At 59.0% G+C, this 20155-nt stretch overlaps 3 protein-coding genes across 4 annotated transcripts in view; 2 read left to right on the top strand and 1 right to left on the bottom strand.

Moving 5' to 3' along the window:
• TMPRSS4 (transmembrane protease, serine 4) overlaps positions 1-9557 on the top strand; it is a 35910-nt gene extending 26353 nt beyond the window's left edge. For both annotated transcript variants that reach the window (XM_014539188.1, XM_005856799.2), the window contains 7 exons: positions 996-1036; positions 3547-3706; positions 5053-5219; positions 6408-6506; positions 6665-6807; positions 8573-8722; positions 9052-9557. In XM_014539188.1, the coding sequence (XP_014394674.1) occupies positions 996-1036; positions 3547-3706; positions 5053-5219; positions 6408-6506; positions 6665-6807; positions 8573-8722; positions 9052-9063 (772 nt within the window). In that variant the 3' untranslated portion in view covers positions 9064-9557. The remainder of the gene's footprint in view (positions 1-995; positions 1037-3546; positions 3707-5052; positions 5220-6407; positions 6507-6664; positions 6808-8572; positions 8723-9051) is intronic.
• Positions 9558-14155: 4598 nt separating this feature from the next.
• Positions 14156-18046, top strand: LOC106726159. The gene is made up of 3 exons (XM_014539987.1): positions 14156-15746; positions 17929-17960; positions 18019-18046. Exons 1-3 carry the CDS (start codon positions 14286-14288, stop codon positions 18044-18046), a joined length of 1521 nt encoding a protein of 506 aa, XP_014395473.1. The 5' UTR covers positions 14156-14285.
• A 389-nt stretch (positions 18047-18435) lies between these two features.
• Positions 18436-20155, bottom strand: part of SCN4B (sodium channel, voltage gated, type IV beta subunit) — a 22765-nt gene continuing 21045 nt past the window's right edge. The window contains exon 6 of the mRNA XM_014539981.1: positions 18436-20154. Coding sequence (XP_014395467.1) covers positions 20061-20154 — 94 coding nt within the window. The 3' untranslated portion in view covers positions 18436-20060. The remainder of the gene's footprint in view (position 20155) is intronic.

Raw genomic sequence — 20155 nt, 5'->3', positions numbered from 1 at the left:
GACGCGGCGAGGGGGTGCGCGCCCACGACAGGAAGAGGGCAGATAGCGAGGGCGGGAGAGCCACAGTTCTGAGACTGTCCATGTTGACTCTCTTTTTATTTTATTTTTTTAAATATGTTTTTATTGATTTCGGAGAGGAAGGGATAGGGAGAGAGAGAGAAACATCAATGATGAGAGAGAATCGTTGATCGGCTGCCTCCTGCATGCCCCTTACCCCACGTGAGGATCAAGCCCACAACCCAGGCATGTGACCTGACCAGGAGTCAAACGTGACCTCCTGGTTCAGAGGTTGACACTCAACCACTGAGCCTCACCGGTCGGGCTTGACTCTTTTTAAATCAATGGACAGCTGGACAGAGGTGTGTCCACACCTTGGTGGCCTTCCCATCAGCCGACGAGTAAAACCGTCTCTCTTCCCATTGCCGATGCTTCCTCCTATTCCCCAGGCCACTGGGCCTTCCCCTCACGCACAGGCCAGCGTAGGCCGTCCGCACCCCAGCCCCCGGCAGACCTCGCAGCATCCGGTCCCCACGCCTCCCCCGGAGTCAGAGCCACGTCTGCCAGCCTCCAGGGCAGCAGGCGGCTCCGGGAGGATGCTGGCTGCTTAGCCTTTGGGCTCGCTGCCCATCTATCTATTTATCGAGGAGCAAGTCTTGCAAAGGACAGACTGGGAGCAGGGTGATCATTGCTGGATTCCCTCGCAATCCCGTCCTTCTTGGGCGAGGCTGCCACGCAGCAGGTGCTGTTCCGGCTCTGCTTCCTCCTCGCAGCGGCCGAGAGCCGCGTGGGCTCTGCCTGGGGCCCAGCCTGTCCTGGACGCTTGTCACTGGGGCGGTCGAGTCCAATCAGGTTAACTCGAACGGAACCGAGTGGCAGTGCAGCAGCCAGGGCAGAGTCCAGCTCCCCAGGCTGGGAGGGGCTTGAGTCAGTGTGTCCGGGAGACCAGGGCCGGCCTCCCAGCAGAGCAGGCGCAGACAGCAGCCGTGTCTCCGCAGGCCCTGCCTCTCGGGCTCCCTGGTCTCCCTGCGCTGCCTGGGTGAGTACCCCTCTGGGGGGTGGGGGGGCGGCCACCGCGGGCACGAAGGAGGGCCTGGTGCTCGTCCTAAACCTCTCCGACTCCGAGTCTCACTCTGGTCTGTCCCAGCCTCCTCTCTGGGCCTGTGCTCCTGCGAGCGGTGGGCATGGAGACCCCCTCCGTCCACATGCCTGTCTTTCCCACTCAATGCACTGAAGGCCCCCAGGCTTCGGTCACTCACCCTCCCTGAGGAGCCGGAGGTCTCGCTGCTGAGAGCCTGACCGTGGCCACGGCCACCTGACCTCCGAGAGGAAGCTCCTCCGGGGGACGAGTGGCCAGGAGGCAGCGCTTAGAGGGCAGGGACCGCGTCTGTCTGTCTGTCTGTCCATCACTCTCTGCTCAGCTCCCTGAGGCACAGCAGGCACTCGTGTACATGGGCTCAGATGATTTGGGAAAATGGGGAGGAGCTAGTGACGCACAGGCAGGGCCTGCCTGGAACAGACCAGGAGGACTGACAGCTCCCGGGAAACTACGTGGGACCGCGGGCGGCTGCGGGGGAGCTAAACCCTGCCCGGCAAACGGAGGGGCGCGGGGCTTTGCCAGGAGCTGGCGGCAGGCACACAGCACTGTTCACTGTTGCTGTTCTGAGGGCGATGGTGTTTGGAAGTCCTTGGCCAGCGGGCCCAGGAGGGCGGCCTGTCTGTGAGAGCCGCGTAGGGGGAGCCGCGTGGGGGGAGCCGCGTGAGGGGAGGAGCCGCGTGGGGGGAGCCACCTGAGGGGAGGAGCCGCGTGGGGGGGAGCCACGTGAAGGGAGGAGCCGCGTGGGGGGAGCCACCTGAGGGGAGGAGCCGCGTGGGGGGGAGCCACGTGAAGGGAGGAGCCGCGTGGGGGGAGCCACCTGAGGGGAGGAGCCGCGTGGGGGGGAGCCACGTGAAGGGAGGAGCCGCGTGGGGGGAGCCACCTGAGGGGAGGAGCCGCGTGGGGGGGAGCCACGTGAAGGGAGGAGCCGCGTGGGGGGAGCCACCTGAGGGGAGGAGCCGCGTGGGGGGGAGCCACGTGAAGGGAGGAGCCGCGTGGGGGGAGCCACCTGAGGGGAGGAGCCGCGTGGGGGGGAGCCACGTGAAGGGAGGAGCCGCGTGGGGGGAGCCACCTGAGGGGAGGAGCCGCGTGGGGGGGAGCCACGTGAAGGGAGGAGCCGCGTGGGGGGAGCCACCTGAGGGGAGGAGCCGCGTGGGGGGGAGCCACGTGAAGGGAGGAGCCGCGTGGGGGGAGCCACCTGAGGGGAGGAGCCGCGTGGGGGGGAGCCACGTGAAGGGAGGAGCCGCGTGGGGGGAGCCACCTGAGGGGAGGAGCCGCGTGGGGGGGAGCCACGTGAAGGGAGGAGCCGCGTGGGGGGAGCCGTGTGAAGGGAGCCGCGTGGGGGAGCCACGTGAGGGGAGGAGCCGCGTGGGGGGAGCCGTGTGAAGGGAGCCGCGTGGGGGAGCCGCATACAGTTCGAGGACTGAAGAGGCTGAGAACAGGGCAGTGGGATGGCAGGTTTCTTTTTATTTTTTCCTTTATTGAGTAAGACAGCGGTTCTCAACCTGTGGGTCGCGACCCCTTTGGGGGTCGAAGGACCCTTTCACAGGGGTCGCCTAAGACCATCGGAAAACACATACATAATTACATATTGTTTTTGTGCTTAATCACTATGCTTTAATTATGTTCAATTTGTAACAATGAAATTGGGGGTCACCACAACATGAGGAACTGTATTAAAGGGTCGCAGCATTAGGAAGGTTGAGAACCACTGGATTAAGATATTACAAATATGTCCTTATCCCCCCAATGTCCCCTCATCCCCCCAATCCTGCCCTCACCCTCACCCCCTGTTGTCCACATCCATCGCTTATGCTTATATGCATGCCTACGAGTCCTTTGGTTGACCTCTCCCCCTCACCCCACCCTCCCCTACCTTCCCTCGGAGTTTTGAGCATTATGCTAAGTGAAATAAGCCAGTCAGAGAAAGATAAATATCTCATGCTCTCACTCATTTGTGGATTATAATGAGCAACATAAACCGATGGACAAAAACAGATCCAGAGACAGAGAAGCATCGATCAGATGCTCAAACCTCAGAGGGACTGCAGGTTTCTGCGAGTCGCGTGCGAGGTTCCCTAGGCAAGCCAGGAGGTGGGAAGAGAGAGGGAGACTCGCTCAGAGAGCAGGGACTTGGAGGAGGTGAGCTTAGGGTGGGAAGAGCCCGTTTTTGAAACTTTCTTCCCACTTCCGGCTCCCAGATCAGCGGCGGGGGCACGGGGTCCCGCATCCCAGTTCAGTGTGAAGGTCATAAACTGCCCGCACAGGGGACACCGTGTGCACAGTAATGCCAAGCGCACCCAGCGCTGACAAAGGAGGCGAGGGGCTTGGGGAGCCCCGATCTGGGGCCCCCATAGTGCCCCAGGAGCCTAGGAGCGGGCCCGGCCCTCTCCACCGCGCTGGCCCGTCCCAGCCTCCCTGAGCCCGGTCCCTGCTCTCCCTCCCGAGCCCAGCCTGCGGGGACAGCCCGAATGCCCCGCGCGTGGTGGGCGGGCAGCAGGCCTCCGTGGAGTCCTGGCCGTGGCAGGTCAGCATCCAGTACCACCAGCAGCATGTCTGCGGCGGGAGCATCCTGGACCCGCACTGGGTGCTCACGGCGGCCCACTGCTTCAGGTAAGCCCAGCCCGCGGGCCTGCGGGAGCCAGAGCCTCGAGGGCCTGAGGCCCGGGCCCCTTCCTCTGCCCTTAAACACTGTCCTAGGGCAGCGGTTCTCAACCTGTGGGTCGCGACCCCTTTGGGGGTCGAATGACCCTTTCAGAGGGGTCGCCTAAGACCATCGGAAAACACATATATAATTACATATTGTTTTTGTGATTAATCACTATGCTTTAATTATGTTCAATTTGTAGCAATGAAAATTGGGGGTCACCACAACATGAGGAACTGTATTAAAGGGTCGCGGCATTAGGAAGGTTGAGAACCACTGTCCTAGGGTGTGGCCACCCCGTGAGATGCCGGACACAAGGTCCTTTGTTAAACGCGGTCTGAGCAGAGGGTGAGAAGCATCAGAAACCCATGTCCTCAGCCGCCCTGTCATGCACCCCATGCAGGCTCCTCCCACCTGCCCGGAGCGAGCACCCCTCCCTCTTCCCTGGTCTTCCAAGAAGGGGTCCTGGGGTCTGGAGCCCTGCGGCTCCCTCGCTGTGTTCAGAAACTTAACAACAAGCCAACAAGCATAGATTTCCTCCCAGGCCAGCCCGGGCCTGCCCACCCCTCTGGGGGAGGCCCACCCCCAGGCCTTTACTTCATTCATTCATTCATTCATTCTGCATCTGAGGAGTTCCTACAAGGTACCAAACCGCATACTGTATCCATGGACATTAGCTCCATTACTGCCTTAGAGGAATCACAGTCTAGGCCAGTGATTCTTTATATATATTACTGATTCAGAGAAGAAGGAAGAGAAAGAGAGAGAAACATCAATGATGAGACAGAATCATGGATCGGCTGCCTCCTGCACACCCCACACTGGGGATCGAGCCCGCAACCTGGGCATGTGCAGTCCGACGCTCTATCCACTGAGCAAACCAGCTAGGGTTAGGCCAATTTCTTAACCTTTTTTGAGAATCTGACAAAAGATGTAAACCTCTCCTGGGAAACCATCCCTAAGCTGTGTCTGGTGTCAGAGGAAGAAAGCCGCATACATAAGTAACTGCCCACATGCAGGTACCATGAGCGACTGTGACTAGAAGCAGGGGAAGGCCCCGCGCTCCGGCCTGGAGGCAGCCCTCCCCAGCCCTCCAGCTGGAAGTTTGCTTGGGCAGGTTTCCCTGGGAAAAGGATCACATCCCCTTTTAGACTTGGCCTGTGGTCGGAGATTCCTCAGACCGGCCGGCCCCTCTCCAGCAGCCCTGCCAGCACCATCCTTACCCCCTGAGGCAGGCACCTGGAGCTCCCACCCCCAGGGCCCTGGGGGCCGGGCCATTGGCAAAGCCCCCTTCTGCTTGGCTCTGCCCCAGGAAGCACCTCGATGTGCCCGGCTGGAAGGTGAGGGTCGGCTCAGACAGACTGGGCAGCTTCCCAGCCGTGTCTGTGGCCAAGATCTTCGTCACCGAGCACAACGCCACGTCCCCCAAAGAGAAGGACATCGCTCTGGTGAAGCTGCGGGACCCACTCACACTCTCAGGTGAGTGATGGCACCTGGGCAGAGCCCTTGGCTCAGGTCCATTCCCGCTCTGCCGCCCGCTCACTAAGTGGCCTTGAGCTCGTCACTTCTCTAAGGCCCCAGCTGCCCATCTGTTCCCAGCAAATCCGCCAGCCTAGCATCCTGGACGTCAGGAGGCTCAGGTCAGCCAGTGGACACCCCACCATCCCGCACCAGCGCTCCGGGTGCGGCACCCTAAGTGAGGGTCACAGGTCCCTCCCGTCGTGGAGGTCACAGTCCATCCTCCACCCCCAGCCGATGCCAAGCGCCTCCCACTATCCCTGCCAAGGGGTCCACGTGCCCATTGCTCTCCTGCAGGACAGGGACTCGCCGCTGGCAAGGCCGCCACAGCACCTGGCGCAGTTCTGTTGTACGACTCATGCCTATAGGACAGTATTTCATTTGTTTTCATATATTTTTATTGATTTCAGAGAGGAAGGAAGAAGGAGAGAGATAGAAACATCAATGATGAGAGAGAATCATGGATTGGCTGCCTCCTGCATGCCCCACACTGGGGATTGAGCCTGCAACCCAGGCATGTGCCCTGACCGGGAATCGAACCCTGACCTCCTGGTACATAGGTCAACACTCAACCACTGAGCCACACCGGCCGGGCTATAGGGCAGTATTTAAATCAGCATTTCCAACTGTTGGTTCCACAGGACATGGGTCCCTTAGGACAGTGGTCGGCAAACTCATTAGTCAACAGAGCCAAATGTCAACAGTACAACGATTGAAGTTTCTTTTGAGAGCCAAATTTTTTAAACTTAAACTACATAGGTAGGTACATTGTTATTAACTTAATTAGGGTACTCCTAAGGCTTAGGAAGAGCCACACTCAAGGGGCCAAAGAGCCGCATGTGGCTCGTGAGCCGCAGTTTGCCGACCACGGCCTTAGGAAAAAGAAGGGTTCCTTCTCAAATAAGTTTGGGAAACATTTTTATAACTTTAGCTCTTTTTGGAGCACTTTAGTATACTAAAGATGGAGACATTTTTAAATTTTTTTTAAAATAATTTGTTTTATTGTGTTTAACCCACATTTTCTAAATTTATTTATAGAACCCCTTTTCTCCTTCCCCTTCTGTTAACATCGTGTGGACTGTGTGTTGTGGAGGCTTAACGCCAGGGCCTCCTGCACACGGGGTCCCCCTTCCTCTCTGCTCCCCGCAGGCCTCGTCAGGCCCATCTGCCTGCCCTTTGCGGACGAGGAGCTCCCTCCGGCCACCCCGGTGTGGGTCATTGGATGGGGCTTTACAGAACAGGGGGCAGGTGAGTCCTGGGCGCAGGGCGGCAGGGCCGAGGGGGCAGTGTTCAGAGCGGGTGGGAAGGAGGGCCATCCATCAGGGTGCCCGGTGACCCGGAGCATTACCTGAGCTGGGGCCAAGGCAAGGACAAGGACAAGAAAGTGGGTGTGCCTCCGCCTCCAGGGAAGATGTCTGACCAGCTGCTGCAGGCGTCGGTCCAGGTCATCGACAGGGCGCGGTGCAACGCCGAGGACGCGTACCAGGGGGAGGTCACCACGGAGATGCTGTGCGCGGGCGTCCTGCAGGGCGGCGTGGACACCTGCCAGGTGAGCCTCCACGGAGCAGAGGGAATCTCAGGGGTAGGAACGTGGGCCCTAGAGAGACAAGGAAGCCAGGAGCCGAGCGCCCAAGGAAGTCTCGCACATGGAAGGGAGGAAGGGAGAGAAGCAGGGAGAGAGGTGACGGTCGGAGAACGACACAGGGATGGATGGACGGGTGGATGGAGACGAGCAGAAGGATGTTAAGTGGATCCGTATTTCACACCCTCCCACCCACCCCAGGTCCCATTGTCTATGGAGTAAGAGCCCCTGAGGGCAGGAATTCCGCCCGGTTTCTCTGTCCTCAGCTACTGCACTGCCCTCGAGAGCCCCCTCGTGCTGGTGGGCCCGGCGCTGTGTCCCTGCCTGGCCATGTCTCACTTCCCTCCCCCAGAGGCTCTTCTGAGATCCTCTCATTAAAACCCCTCACCCTGACCTGGCTGGTGTGGCCCAGTGGATAGAGCGTTGGTTTGTGGACCAAAGGGTCCCTGGTTCAAGTCCAGTCTAGAGCACGTACCTCGTTTGCAGGCTCCACCCTGGCCCAGCCCCTGGTCAGGGCTCATACAGGAGGCAACCAATCAATGTCTCTCTCACATCAATGTTTCTCTGTCTTTCCCTCTCTCTTCCACTCTCCCTAAAAATCAATGGAAAAATATCCTCGGGTGAGGATTAAAAAATAATAATAAATACATACATAAATACGTAAATAAATAAATAAAACCCCCGTCCGCACCGCTCAGTTCTCTCACTCGAGAGGTGCCTCTCAGCCACCTCTTAGCCAGGTAAGGGCTGGGCGTGGGGACAATGTCTTCCCTTGGGAGGTGCACGTGAGGGTGAGGGGTGTGCACAGCAGGTTGGCCACCAAGTTACTGTGTTTTGAAGGAAGAGACCTCAAGGGTTATAGCAACCGAAAAGGCAGACACCCAAGTAGGTGCACTTTTTATTCTCTGACATTTCTGTCTGTCTTGTGTGCTTACCCCTCTCTCCCTCCCTCTCCCTCTCTCTCTCTTTCTCTCTCCCTCCCTCTCCCTCTCTCTCTCTTTCTCAGAAAGCCCAGCCCCACTGGCAGGTAAATCCTAGCCACCCTTTCCCCTCTGTGGGCCCCCTCCCTCCCCCCCTCCCTCTCTCCCTCCTCTCCATTTGATTCTAAGCTACCCAAAGGCAGGGATCTTTGCTCTTTTCATGGGTTGAAGCCAATTGCCTAGAACAGTGGTCGGCAAACTGTGGCTCGCGAGCCACATGCGGCTCTTTGGCCCCTTTGAGTGTGGCTCTTCCACAAAATACCGACTTCTGTGCATGGACCACGAAGTTTCAATTGCACTGTACGTGTGCACCCACATGTGGTATTTTGTGGAAGAGCCACACTCAAGGGGCCAAAGAGCCATGTGTGGCTTGCGAGCCGCAGTTTGCCGACCACTGGCCGAGAACATGCTAACATGAACTCGCCACGCTGTGGGTTCAGCACCTTGAGAAATGCTATATGAAAGGAAGATGACCCGCTTCCTGCTGCAGGGCCCTTGGCGCCTCAGCCTCCGCCGCTGGGGTGAGGTGTGGGTCTCCACAGGAGGGGCCCGGGCACACCCACAACTCATTTGACCTCCAACTGAACCTTTTTGCCCCCAAAGAGAAGGACACTCTAGGCTCAGGGACAGTGCGAGCAGAGAGAGGCAGGGCACAGCCGGCACCGGGCGGGCGGGCGCAGGGGGCACAGGGACACCCACCCTCCACCCTGCCCGCCTGCCTACCCAGCAGCCCCTGCTCTGCCCTCTCCCAGGGAGACAGCGGGGGACCCCTGATGCATCACTCCAACCAGTGGCACGTCGTGGGCATCGTGAGCTGGGGCCACGGCTGTGGGGGCCCGAGCACCCCGGGAGTGTACACCAAGGTCGCGGCCTATCTCAACTGGATCCACAGTGTCCGCCAGGTGAGCCCTCCCCCCTCCTCTGCTCTCAGGCTTCACCCAGACGCTGAGGCAGCGTCCACACCCAGCGTTGTCCCCACCAGTGAGCAGCCTGGCTTCCCACGAGGCTGAGCGTCCTTAGCTCGGAGAGGCTGTGCAACGCACATGTTAGAGTGTGGGCTGCGCCCAGCTGCCTCACAGCTTCCCATGGGGGGGGCGGGCGCTTCTGAGGCCTCCCCACGGGGGAGCGGGAGGGGCGACGAGCTTCGGGAAAGGGAGTTAATTTTGCACACAGCACTGCTGTGTCCGCTTTCAAATCCGCTGACTCGCTCTCTATTGGTCTCTTATTCTAGTCTGAGCCCTGATGCCGCGGCCCCTCTGCAGGCCTGGGGACCCCGGACGCCAGGCACCGGGCAAGCACCCCTCGGCACGCCCCTCTGCCCACAGCCTCAGCTTGTCCCGGTGCAGCTAAGGGCCTCCATCCCTATAAGCGACCCTGTGGCCCACAGAGCTCAAGAGGAGGGCAGCAGCCTGCTCAGCAGCCCTGCTCGGCCAGCCCTGGTGCTCCCCGCACCCCCAGGAGAGACTCCGCCCCCAGGAGGTCTCAGAGGCATTGCCAAGCCCGAAGGAGCATCCCCACTCCGCAGACTCTCTGGGGAGAGCCCAGGTCACTGCGAGCTGGAGTGGAGGGAGGAGAGGGTCTAAGCGAGCCTCGCCCTCTCCAAGCATCCCACGTCTCCCAGGCAGAAACCAGCTGTGGTGGAACATGCAGTCCCGCTGGGGCGCAGCTACTGTGCCCACTGCTGCTGTCACTGCTCCCTACGTGGTTGCTTTTATTAAACAGGAATGTGACGTCTGACATATCTGACTGGGCTGCTTCATCAGAACTGAGTGGGACTATTGAGCCACATCTTTATTTTTTTATTTAATTTTATTTTCTTTATCTTTATTGTTGAAAGTATTACTTTCCCGCCCCAGGCCCTCACCTCCCTATTGTCTGTGTCCATGGGCCATGCATACATGCACACAAGGTCTTAGGTTGATTGTCTCCCACCACCCGCCCTGCCCCGCCTTCCCTCCGAGCTTCCGCACTCTGTTCCCTGCTTCCATGCCTCTGGGTCCACTCTGTTCATCAGTTCATTTTGTTCCTTAGATTCCACATGTGAGTGAAATCATGTGACATTTGTCTTTCTCTGACTGGCTCATTTCGCTTAGCGTGATACTCTCCAGGCCCCTCCATGCTGTCTCAAAGGGTAAGAGACCCTTCATTGTTACTGCTGCACAGTATTCCATGGCATAAATGTACCACAGCTGTTTATCCACTCGTCTGCTGATGGGCCCTTGGGCTGTTTCCAGGTCTTAGCTATTGTGAATTGTGCTGCTATGACACAGGGGTGCATACATGCTTTCTGAGTGGCGCTTCGGGTCTCTTAGGGTACATTCCTGCAAGTGGGATCACTGGGTCAAATGGCAGTTCCACACTGTTTTCCATAGTGGCTCACCAGCCTGCATTGCCACCAGCAGTGCGCTAGGCTGGACCACAGTCTTTACTCTTTGGCCTGCGGAGACAGTGGATCCTCAGAGTAGAGGACTGGGAGGAAGGAGACCAGCGGCGCTGGGTGGGAGCAGTAGTGAGCTGTGCACTAGGGGAGCCAGGCCAGCAAGGCTCCTTCCAGACAAGCCGCCAACCACTGCCCTCCCCGCTTCCTCCTGCCTGTGGTACCAGCCATGGGCCAGAGATAACCTATGACCCGGGAGGGCGATGGCCTAGACATTCAAGGGTGACATTAAATCATGGCTCCCCAGGTGGCTGGAAAGAGATTGCACCTCTGACTCCTAACCAATCTAGAGAGCCCGGGGTGTGGTTTTTATCATTCTTTTTTTAAGTCATTCATCACCTGCCAAGTATGAGGTGGTCCCCACACTGGGTTCTGGGAACATAAGTTCCTACATTCAGAGAAGGGAGCTCATGGGCTTCTCTGGCGACCATGTGGGAGTCCCAGTGTTTGGAGGACCCTCTGCGCTAGGTAACTCAGATCCTAGATGAAACATGCCAAGTCCTTAGGAAATGATAGAATCCTCAAAGGTAGATATATATGAATCCATCAGAATTGCGAGCTGAAACTAAGGTGGAGATCTGGGAGCAACAGCGAATTAAAATCTTGGGCTGCCCCAGGGATGAAGACCTATACGGAGGCCGAAGAGGCTGGCGAGGCCTGGAGAGGAGTCCAGAGAGGCTAGAGAAGAGCCGAGGCAGAGAGCTCAGCCGCTGCTGTGTGAAGCTGTGAGTCTGAGGCAGCGTGCGGCTGCTCAGATAACGGCTGTGGGTACAGCGACTGCTACTGCCTAATGGGAAAGGTGTGTTCGTTTATCAGCCGGAGTGCAGCTTCCCGTATGGGACTTTGCTGCGAAGGACTGTTTTGTCTGCTGGCTATATGGCCACTGGCTCCTACAATAAAGGCTTTCCTATATACACCCTCAACTTCTCATGGCTTCTCCGACTACCACCGGGTGTCCAAAGAAGGTCCAGCCCCTGGCAGAGGGGCGTGGCCCCCACAGTTAGTGCCATGGGCGGGGCGTGAGAAGGAACCTGCCCTGACAGTTGGGTAGTCAAGCAGAATTCAGAAGACTACATGGACTCAGAACAGCTGTGCTCTGGCTGCCAGCTGCTCGGACACATGTTTTTGGTAAGTTCTTTCTCTCTTTTTTAATCCTCACCCGAGGATATTTTTCCATTGATTCTTAGGGAGAGTGGAAGAAAGAGGGAAAGACAGAGAGAAACATCGATGTGAGAGAAACACACCGATTGGTTGCCACCTGCATGAGCCCCGACCAGCGCCTGGGCAGGGGAGGAGCCTGCAACCAAGGTACATGCCCTTGAGTGGAATCGAACCCAGGACCCTTTGGTTTGCAGGCTGATGCTCTATCCATTGAGCCAAACTGGCTAGGGCAGTTCTTTGAATTCTGCGAGGCTTTGGTTTGATCGTGGGTGAAATGGGCATTACGATGCCTGCCTTCTGAGAGTTTAATCAGACACAGTGTTGTAGGGAGGTAACTAGCAAGTCTGGGAATTGGGTGGCTGTTTGCCTTAGTCGTCATAGGACAGAGGCTGGGTCTGCCTGGCCTCCTCCCAGAGCCTCCACACTTGCTGCTGAGCCTCTTTTCAGTCAGGAGAGGGAAACCGTGAGAAGGACAGGCCCCTGCAGCTGAACGCCTGCCTGCCTGCCTGCACGCTGTTCCTGCCATCTTTAAAAAGGAGTTCCTGGAATCCTATTTCAACCAATAGGACTGAGGCTTTCCCTCAGCTCTGGCCAATCAGGGTGGCTCTATTCTGACCAATCAGGACAGTGCCTTTTGGACCAATCAAATTACAAGGACTTAGAATCCTCATTTGCATGAAGACAGACCAATCAGGGGCGGGGACTTCCGGCCATATAAATCAGCCCCTCTCTCCCCGGGAGCACCCTTTCCTTTTGGACTGGGCCTCCCTGGGTGAGCTGGAACACTGACACTGGCTCTCCAGAGCAGAGCTGCCTGGCTGGAGAGGGGCCTGGCCCAGGGCTGCCTGGCCTGAGTTGCCTTGCAACTGTGCTGCATCACCACGGGGTTGTTTTGCACTGAATAATGTTTCCTTTTTCAAATAATGTTTCCAAATTGGGGACTCCTGTTAGCATTGAAGGGTGCAGGGGGAGTACTTTGTACTTCCTGGGAGACATGCCAAAGGGATTGCCTCAGTAGCGGTGAGATGGGCCCGAGGTGACGCTGTCCCCTAACCCTGGCTGGGGGTTCCCCTGGCCTTGGGGACTTGCCTCACACACCAGCTGTCAGCACTCAGAATCCAGGGCCGACCGCAGGTCCCTGGCGCTGCACATTCTCCCTGCCTTCGCCTTCCCTGGTCCCTGCACTCCAGCCTGGAAATTCTCCCCAGGCCATTCGCTGGGCCAATAGGAGGGCTCGCCTCCTTTGTTCCTCCCTCTCAGGGTCATCGGCCTCCATCCCTTTTGTCCTGTGTCTGTAAAAGCACCATGTCATTTTCCCCGCCTGTTCATTGGTGGTGGAATAAGAGTAAATGATCCCCATTGGAGACCAGGCTCAGGCCGGGCGAGGGCAGCAGCAGGAAGCCCGGCGAGGAAGCTAGCGCCCCAATCCAGGGGAGAGCTGTGGGGGGACTGGCCAGGGTCGGGGTGCTGCTGGGTGATCCAGGAAGACCTGCGGGGACCTGACCTGGGTCGGGTGCTGCTGGTGATCCAGGAAGACCTGCGGGGGACCTGACCTGGGTCGGGTGCTGCTGGTGAGGGGTGGTTGAGTTCAGGCTGCACTGTGAACATGCCTCTGACGAGATTTGCTGATGAAAGGATTCAGGTGTCCAGCGGGACATGAGGAGCCATGGCAGACCCTGCCATTTGCGGCCTGAATGATGGGTGACCAGGGAGGACGGGCCGAGCAGCTTTGGGGTTGAAATGAGGTGAGATCACGAGGCTCATTTTTTTTGTTTTGTTTTGTTGTGTTTTTTTAAAATATACTTTTATTGATTTCAGAGAAGAAGGGAGAGGGAGAGAGAGAAACACCAGTGATGAGAGGGAATCATTGATTGGCTGCCTCCTGCACTCCCCCCACTGAGGATGGAGCCCACACCGGGGCATGTGCCCTGACCGGGAATCAAACCCTGTCCTCCTGGTTCATAGGTCTACGCTCAACCACTGAGCCACGCCGGCGGGGCACAGGCTCCTTTTGATCAGCTGACTTAACTGTGTCTGCAAGGAAGTCATTTCAACACCGCCCCCCCCCTTCCCCAGTCTGCCCCTCAGACAGCCGCCCTGAGCAGGAGGGAGGGAGGGAGCTCAGTGATGCACGCCCGGGCCTGCCTCCCTCCCATGGCCCTGCCTCCGCGGCCTTTGCCTTGGGCCCTGGGACGCTCGTGGACGCATTATGCCAGCCCCGAGGAGGCTCAAAGCACTTCACTCCCACTGCCTGGTGTCGTGTTGTCCTCGCCAGAGCAGCAGGAGTTGGAGTGACCATCCCCTTTGCCGCCCGGGAAGGGGGTGGCGCCCAGGCCTCGCACTGGCAAGCCACGGAGTGAGCACTTACAGCCAGAGTCTGGGTTCCGAGTCCAGGGTGGCTCTTCCCGCACCTGCCTCGGACAGGGAGGCGGCCTGCACCTGAGCTGCCAGCCCAGGGTGCTGCTCTGTGCCCTGATGAGCTGGGGCACGCCCTCCGCCCACTGCATGGAAGGGTCTACCACCCACCAGAGCAAGTGCGGGCACTGGCGGCCTAACTGGGAGGGCCCTAACCCTCCCGGCGAATTCACCCGCATTCGAGTCCCCCGGACCCCTTTCCCTGGGGCGGCAGCAGAGGTGGGAGCCCACCATCTAAAGCCAGTCACCCCGCCTGCCCTCCGGCCTCATCCTCGGGCTCCACCCAGAAGATTCCCGGGAGGATATGTGTGTTATGGGAGGAGGGAGGATGTGTGTTATGGGAGGAGGGAGGATGTGTGTGTTATGGGAGGAGGGAGGATGTGTTTTATACGGAGGAGGGAGCATGTGTGTTATGGGAGGAGGGAGGATGTGTGTTATACGGAGGAGGGAGGATGTGTGTTACGGGAGGAGGGAGGATGTGTGTGTTATGGGAGGAGGGAGGATGTGTTTTATACGGAGGAGGGAGCATGTGTGTTATGGGAGGAGGGAGGATGTGTGTTATACGGAGGAGGGAGGATGTGTGTTACGGGAGGAGGGAGGATGTGTGTGTTATGGGAGGAGGGAGGATGTGTTTTATACGGAGGAGGGAGCATGTGTGTTATGGGAGGAGGGAGGATGTGTGTTATACGGAGGAGGGAGGATGTGTGTTACGGGAGGAGGGAGGATGTGTGTGTTATGGGAGGAGGGAGGATGTGTTTTATACGGAGGAGGGAGCATGTGTGTTATGGGAGGAGGGAGGATGTGTGTTATACGGAGGAGGGAGGATGTGTGTTACGGGAGGAGGGAGGATGTGTGTGTTATGGGAGGAGGGAGGATGTGTTTTATACGGAGGAGGGAGCATGTGTGTTATGGGAGGAGGGAGGATGTGTGTTATACGGAGGAGGGAGGATGTGTGTTACGGGAGGAGGGAGGATGTGTGTGTTATGGGAGGAGGGAGGATGTGTTTTATACGGAGGAGGGAGCATGTGTGTTATGGGAGGAGGGAGGATGTGTGTTATACGGAGGAGGGAGGATGTGTGTTACGGGAGGAGGGAGGATGTGTGTGTTATGGGAGGAGGGAGGATGTGTTTTATACGGAGGAGGGAGCATGTGTGTTATGGGAGGAGGGAGGATGTGTGTTATACGGAGGAGGGAGGATGTGTGTTACGGGAGGAGGGAGGATGTGTGTGTTATGGGAGGAGGGAGGATGTGTTTTATACGGAGGAGGGAGCATGTGTGTTATGGGAGGAGGGAGGATGTGTGTTATACGGAGGAGGGAGGATGTGTGTTACGGGAGGAGGGAGGATGTGTGTGTTATGGGAGGAGGGAGGATGTGTTTTATACGGAGGAGGGAGCATGTGTGTTATGGGAGGAGGGAGGATGTGTGTTATACGGAGGAGGGAGGATGTGTGTTACGGGAGGAGGGAGGATGTGTGTGTTATGGGAGGAGGGAGGATGTGTTTTATACGGAGGAGGGAGCATGTGTGTTATGGGAGGAGGGAGGATGTGTGTTATACGGAGGAGGGAGGATGTGTGTTACGGGAGGAGGGAGGATGTGTGTGTTATGGGAGGAGGGAGGATGTGTTTTATACGGAGGAGGGAGCATGTGTGTTATGGGAGGAGGGAGGATGTGTGTTATACGGAGGAGGGAGGATGTGTGTTACGGGAGGAGGGAGGATGTGTGTGTTATGGGAGGAGGGAGGATGTGTTTTATACGGAGGAGGGAGCATGTGTGTTATGGGAGGAGGGAGGATGTGTGTTATACGGAGGAGGGAGGATGTGTGTTACGGGAGGAGGGAGGATGTGTGTGTTATGGGAGGAGGGAGGATGTGTTTTATACGGAGGAGGGAGCATGTGTGTTATGGGAGGAGGGAGGATGTGTGTTATGGGAGGAGGGAGGAGGAAGGATGGCATTTAGTGGCACCAGAATCATGGCGCCACCCCAGCCCAGGGAGGCGTGAAGGTGGTCAGTGTCACTCCCACCTCGCCAGCCCCTGTGGTGTGGATCCCATGATACACCCTCAAGCCAGGCATATACTCACCAGGCCAGGAACTTCGTTTTAATGCTCAGCACAGTGTTGTTGTTGTTTTTAATATGTTTTTATTGATTTCAGAGAGGAAGGGAGAGGAAGAGAGAGAGAGACATCAATGATGAGAGAGAATCATTGATCGGCTGCCTCTTACATGCCCCACACTGGGGATCGAGCCCATAATCTGGGCATGTGCCCTGACTGGGAATCGAACCATGACCTCCTGGTTCATAGGTCGATGCTCAACTACTGAGCCACGCTGTCCAAGTGGGTAACATTTTAGACACAACTCGACCTAGGCTGGTGACAAGCCAGCAGGTGACAAGACTGGAACCCAGTCCCCAATTAGCCAACAATGAGGACCACACACCACGTCTGTTCAACATAGCATTTATTTCTTCCAAGGCAAAGCGAAATAAAGCCCTGCAATGCAGTCAGGTTGTAAAGGCGAGACAGCCCGGCCACCCTGGGCTGGACCCCGACCCTGTGCTGAAGGTGCTCACAGCCGGCCTCCCGCGGCCGGTTCCGGGCCTCCAGCCTGCTGGGGAGTTGCTGTGGGAGTTGCTGTCGCCCCAGCCAGGGAAACCGTGCATGAGAGTCAGAAGCACACAGCCCCAGGCGGGGGTGGGAGGGGGAAAGAGGGGAGCGGCTCCGGCCGGGGAGGGAGGACAGTGGGGGCGCACGATTTCATTTCTCCCAGGGGTGCAGGTGTCCACCCCAGTGCTCCGATGGCAGCTGGGGTGCCGGTGAGGTGCAGACATTGAGTCACGGAGCACAGGGGTGTGGCTGGTCTCCGACCCCCCTCCTCCCTGCCCCCTGGTTTCCTATCCTTTCTCAGCCTCTGGGTGCCTCTGGGTGCCCCCCAGGTCACGCTGAACCAGACCAGAGCTCCCGCAATGCAGGCTGCCCACCTCAGGCACCCCAGCCTTTGCCCCCCTGCAGCACCCTCTCTCTCATGGCCACCACCCACAGTCATGAATTCCCACCTGCACCTGCCACCTTGGGAACATGGCTTCCGCCTCCACCCCCTCCAGCTCCTGTGGGCCAGCCGCCGGGGAACGGGGGAACGTCGGGGCTCCACCGGCATCCCAGGCCCCGCTAGCAGCCCGGGTCCATTCTGGCCGCCTTCTGCTCAGTTCCTGCCCGAGGAGCCCCAGGCCTGGGGTGCGGAGCCCGCGGTCAGGGCCAGGAAGGGGAGCTGGGAAAGACCTGTCTCTGCTCGCACTCACCTTACTGCCCCCCAGCCGCAGCGCCCTGGGCTCCCAGGACATAGTGCAGATGGCTCTGTGGGGCCCACAGGCCCTGACACCCCCTCCTCCCTGGGGTCGCTGGGAGGCACTCCCGGTGGGTCTGCGGGGAGACGGCTGTGGTTCACCTCAGGACAGGTCAGTGTTTCCCAGGGGTGTGGTCCCGGCGTCGGGCAGGACGTTCTTTGGTGTGGGGACTAATCTAACCTCCGCCCACTTACAGGTGCCAGCAGGTAACCCCGGGCACCGGGCCACCAGGAGTCCCCGACAGTCCCCCTGCCTCCGCTGGAAGCCACCCACCAAGTGTCCTTACAGGAGCCTCAAGCATCAGGGCCCAGGTTCCTGACAACAAACACTGCAATAGTCCCCAGGGGAGACCTGGGAAGGCAGGGGGCAGGGGGAGATGGGGAGACAAGGAGGGAGGGAGAGAGGGGGGAAAGGGGGAGGGGGAAAGGGGGAGGAGGATGTGTGTTATACGGAGGAGGGAGGATGTGTGTTATGAGAGGAGGGAGGATGTGTGTTATGAGAGGAGGGAGGATGTGTGTTATGAGAGGAGGGAGGATGTGTGTTATGAGAGGAGGGAGGATGTGTGTTATGAGAGGAGGGAGGATGTGTGTTATGAGAGGAGGGAGGATGTGTGTTATGAGAGGAGGGAGGATGTGTGTTATGAGAGGAGGGAGGATGTGTGTTATGAGAGGAGGGAGGATGTGTGTTATGAGAGGAGGGAGGATGTGTGTTATGGGACGAGGGAGGATGTGTGTGTTGGAGGGAGGAGGGAGGGTGTGTGTTGTAGGGAGGAGGGAGGATGTGTGTTATGAGAGGAGGGAGGATGTGTGTTATGGGACGAGGGAGGATGTGTGTGTTATCAGAGGAGGGAGGATGTGTGTTATGGGATGAGGGAGGGTGTGTGTTATGGGAGGAGGGAGGGTGTGTGTTATGGGAGGAGGGAGGGTGTGTGTTATGGGAGGAGGGAGGGTGTGTGTTATGGGAGGAGGGAGGGTGTGTGTTATGGGAGGAGGGAGGGTGTGTGTTATGGGAGGAGGGAGGGTGTGTGTTATGGGAGGAGGGAGGGTGTGTGTTATGGGAGGAGGGAGGGTGTGTGTTATGGGAGGAGGGAGGGTGTGTGTTATGGGAGGAGGGATGTGTGTTGGGGGGAGGAGGGAGGATGTATATTGTAGGGAGGAGGGAGGATGTGTGTTATGGGAGGAGGGAGCATGTGTGTTGTAGGGAGGGAGCATGTGTGTTGTAGGGAGGAGGGAGGATGTATATTGTAGGGAGGAGGGAGGGTGTGTGTTGTGGGGAAGGGACACAGAGAGAAGGACAGGACAAACTTGAATATCCCACTAATTATAATGCTGGCCTCCTAGGTCACTCTCCAAGCCCAAAGGACTTTTTAAACACAACTCGCCAAGCCTCACAATAGTCGTGTGAGGTAGGTAGGCGTTAGGCCGCCCATTGGAGAGATGGGGAAGCTGAGTCAGAGACGTGCTGGCCAGGTGTGAGTCAGCAGCAGAGGCAGCGAGGGGCGCCCCCTCCTGTCCAAGGCCTGGGCCTGGCCGGCAGCCTGTCCTCAGGGGGAGCCAGCCCTGCGGCCATGGGCGCTGGCGGGAGCGGCTGCAGGAAGGCAGCATAGTTCCCCCAGTGCCTGGTGGCTCTGCTCTGTCTGCTCCCAGTGCCAGGAACCCGGGGATGAGTTCGGGGAGCAGGACAGAAGGGACAGCAGCAGCTGGCGGGACCCTGAGCTCATGGGGGGGCGGGGCCAGGGACAGCCAGCAGTGCCGCTGCCCCCCTCCTGCCCTGTCTCCACCCTGAGGAAGCTGCTGCCGCCTCTGGAAGCAGAGCTGAGGCAGCCCCCACCCTCTGGAGGAGGGGCTCCTGCCTCCCCTCCCCCCAGGGCCCAGGAGCACGTCTCAGGGGTTCTGAGAGCCAGGCAGTGGGCGCAGATGTGACCTCTGAATGCCACCTCCTGCCACTGACTTCTGCCCCCCACCCGGGGACAGCACCTGGGGCCACTCCTGCACCTCCACATCCTAGCCAGGGACCCCCGGGAGCCCTGGGAGCCATCTCTGTGACTCAGCCATTGCCCACGGGGCCACAGTGACACGTCCCCGCCCCGGCCCCTGCCTGGGGGTGGGGGGGGGTCACGGGGAGCCTTCAGCAGTGCCACAGGAGACAGTGGCATGAGGGGGAGGGGGAGCTGGACCTGGAGCTAAGGCACAGTCTAGCCCCACACACGGGGTGCAGCCAGTTCTGGAAAAGCAGAGGAAAACCAGCACCTCCCTCCTCCCCCCCCCCTCTCTGGGACAGAGGGCGGGGCGGGCCAGCTGAGCAGGAAGCAGCCAGAACCCCGGAGGGTGGGCGCTCTCCCCGAAGGAAGGGGACCTGAGGCGGAGGCCCGGAGGCCGGAGGGGGGGGGGGGCTGCCCACAAACAACCCTGGGTCAGGGGAGCAGGTGTGAGGGCACCCACAGCAGGAGGGGGGCGGCGCCTAAGCAGGATGGGCCCCCTGTGCCCCGGGAAGGGCTGGCAGGGGTGGTGGACAGGGGTAAGGGGTCGGGAACCCATCAAAGCCTCTCCCTGCACCCTCCAGCCCCCACCCCACATCCTGCCAGGGCCCCTGAGGCCAATGGGCCCCAGAAGGGTTAGTGCTCCCAGGGCGCCTGGCTCCAGGAGAAGCCTGGGGCCACGTCCTCTGCCAGCGGGAAGAGGAGCGCCACCTGCCCAGGGGTGAGGCCGGGCCCCCGCCTGACCCTCCCACCGCACCCCACCCCCTTCTCCTGGGGGGCAGGCTGGACAGGACCCGGGCTCCCACAGGAAAACTAGAGTTTGAGCCAAGCAGCAGCGTCAGGCAGGTGGCCCACAGGCCTGCGATTCACCCTCACACAGGGCGCCCTGGGCTGTGGCCCCCAGGCTCACGCCTTGCTGGGCGCCTTCTCTTCGGCCTTGGAGCCCTGCAGCCCGTTCTCCGTGTTGTCATTCCCTGAGGAGCTCACAAGGCATTCCTTCC

Source organism: Myotis brandtii, unplaced genomic scaffold, assembly GCF_000412655.1.
Source record: "Myotis brandtii unplaced genomic scaffold, ASM41265v1 scaffold105, whole genome shotgun sequence".
In the NCBI taxonomy this organism is placed as follows: domain Eukaryota; kingdom Metazoa; phylum Chordata; class Mammalia; order Chiroptera; family Vespertilionidae; genus Myotis; species Myotis brandtii.
The sequence above is the reverse complement of the archived record's forward strand: the minus strand, read 5'-3'. Positions and strand labels throughout refer to the sequence as shown.

Bases quoted from the DNA above. Each gene is read 5' to 3' on its own strand.
- LOC106726159 (XM_014539987.1), top strand. From the start codon at position 14,286: ATGTGTGTTACGGGAGGAGGGAGGATGTGTGTGTTATGGGAGGAGGGA. The intron at 15,747-17,928 runs GGATGTGTGTTA...GGGAGGAGGGAG, and splicing joins GTGTGTTATGGGAGGAGGGA to GGTGTGTGTTGTAGGGAGGA. The intron at 17,961-18,018 runs GTTATGAGAGGA...GTGTGTTATCAG, and splicing joins AGGGAGGAGGGAGGATGTGT to AGGAGGGAGGATGTGTGTTA.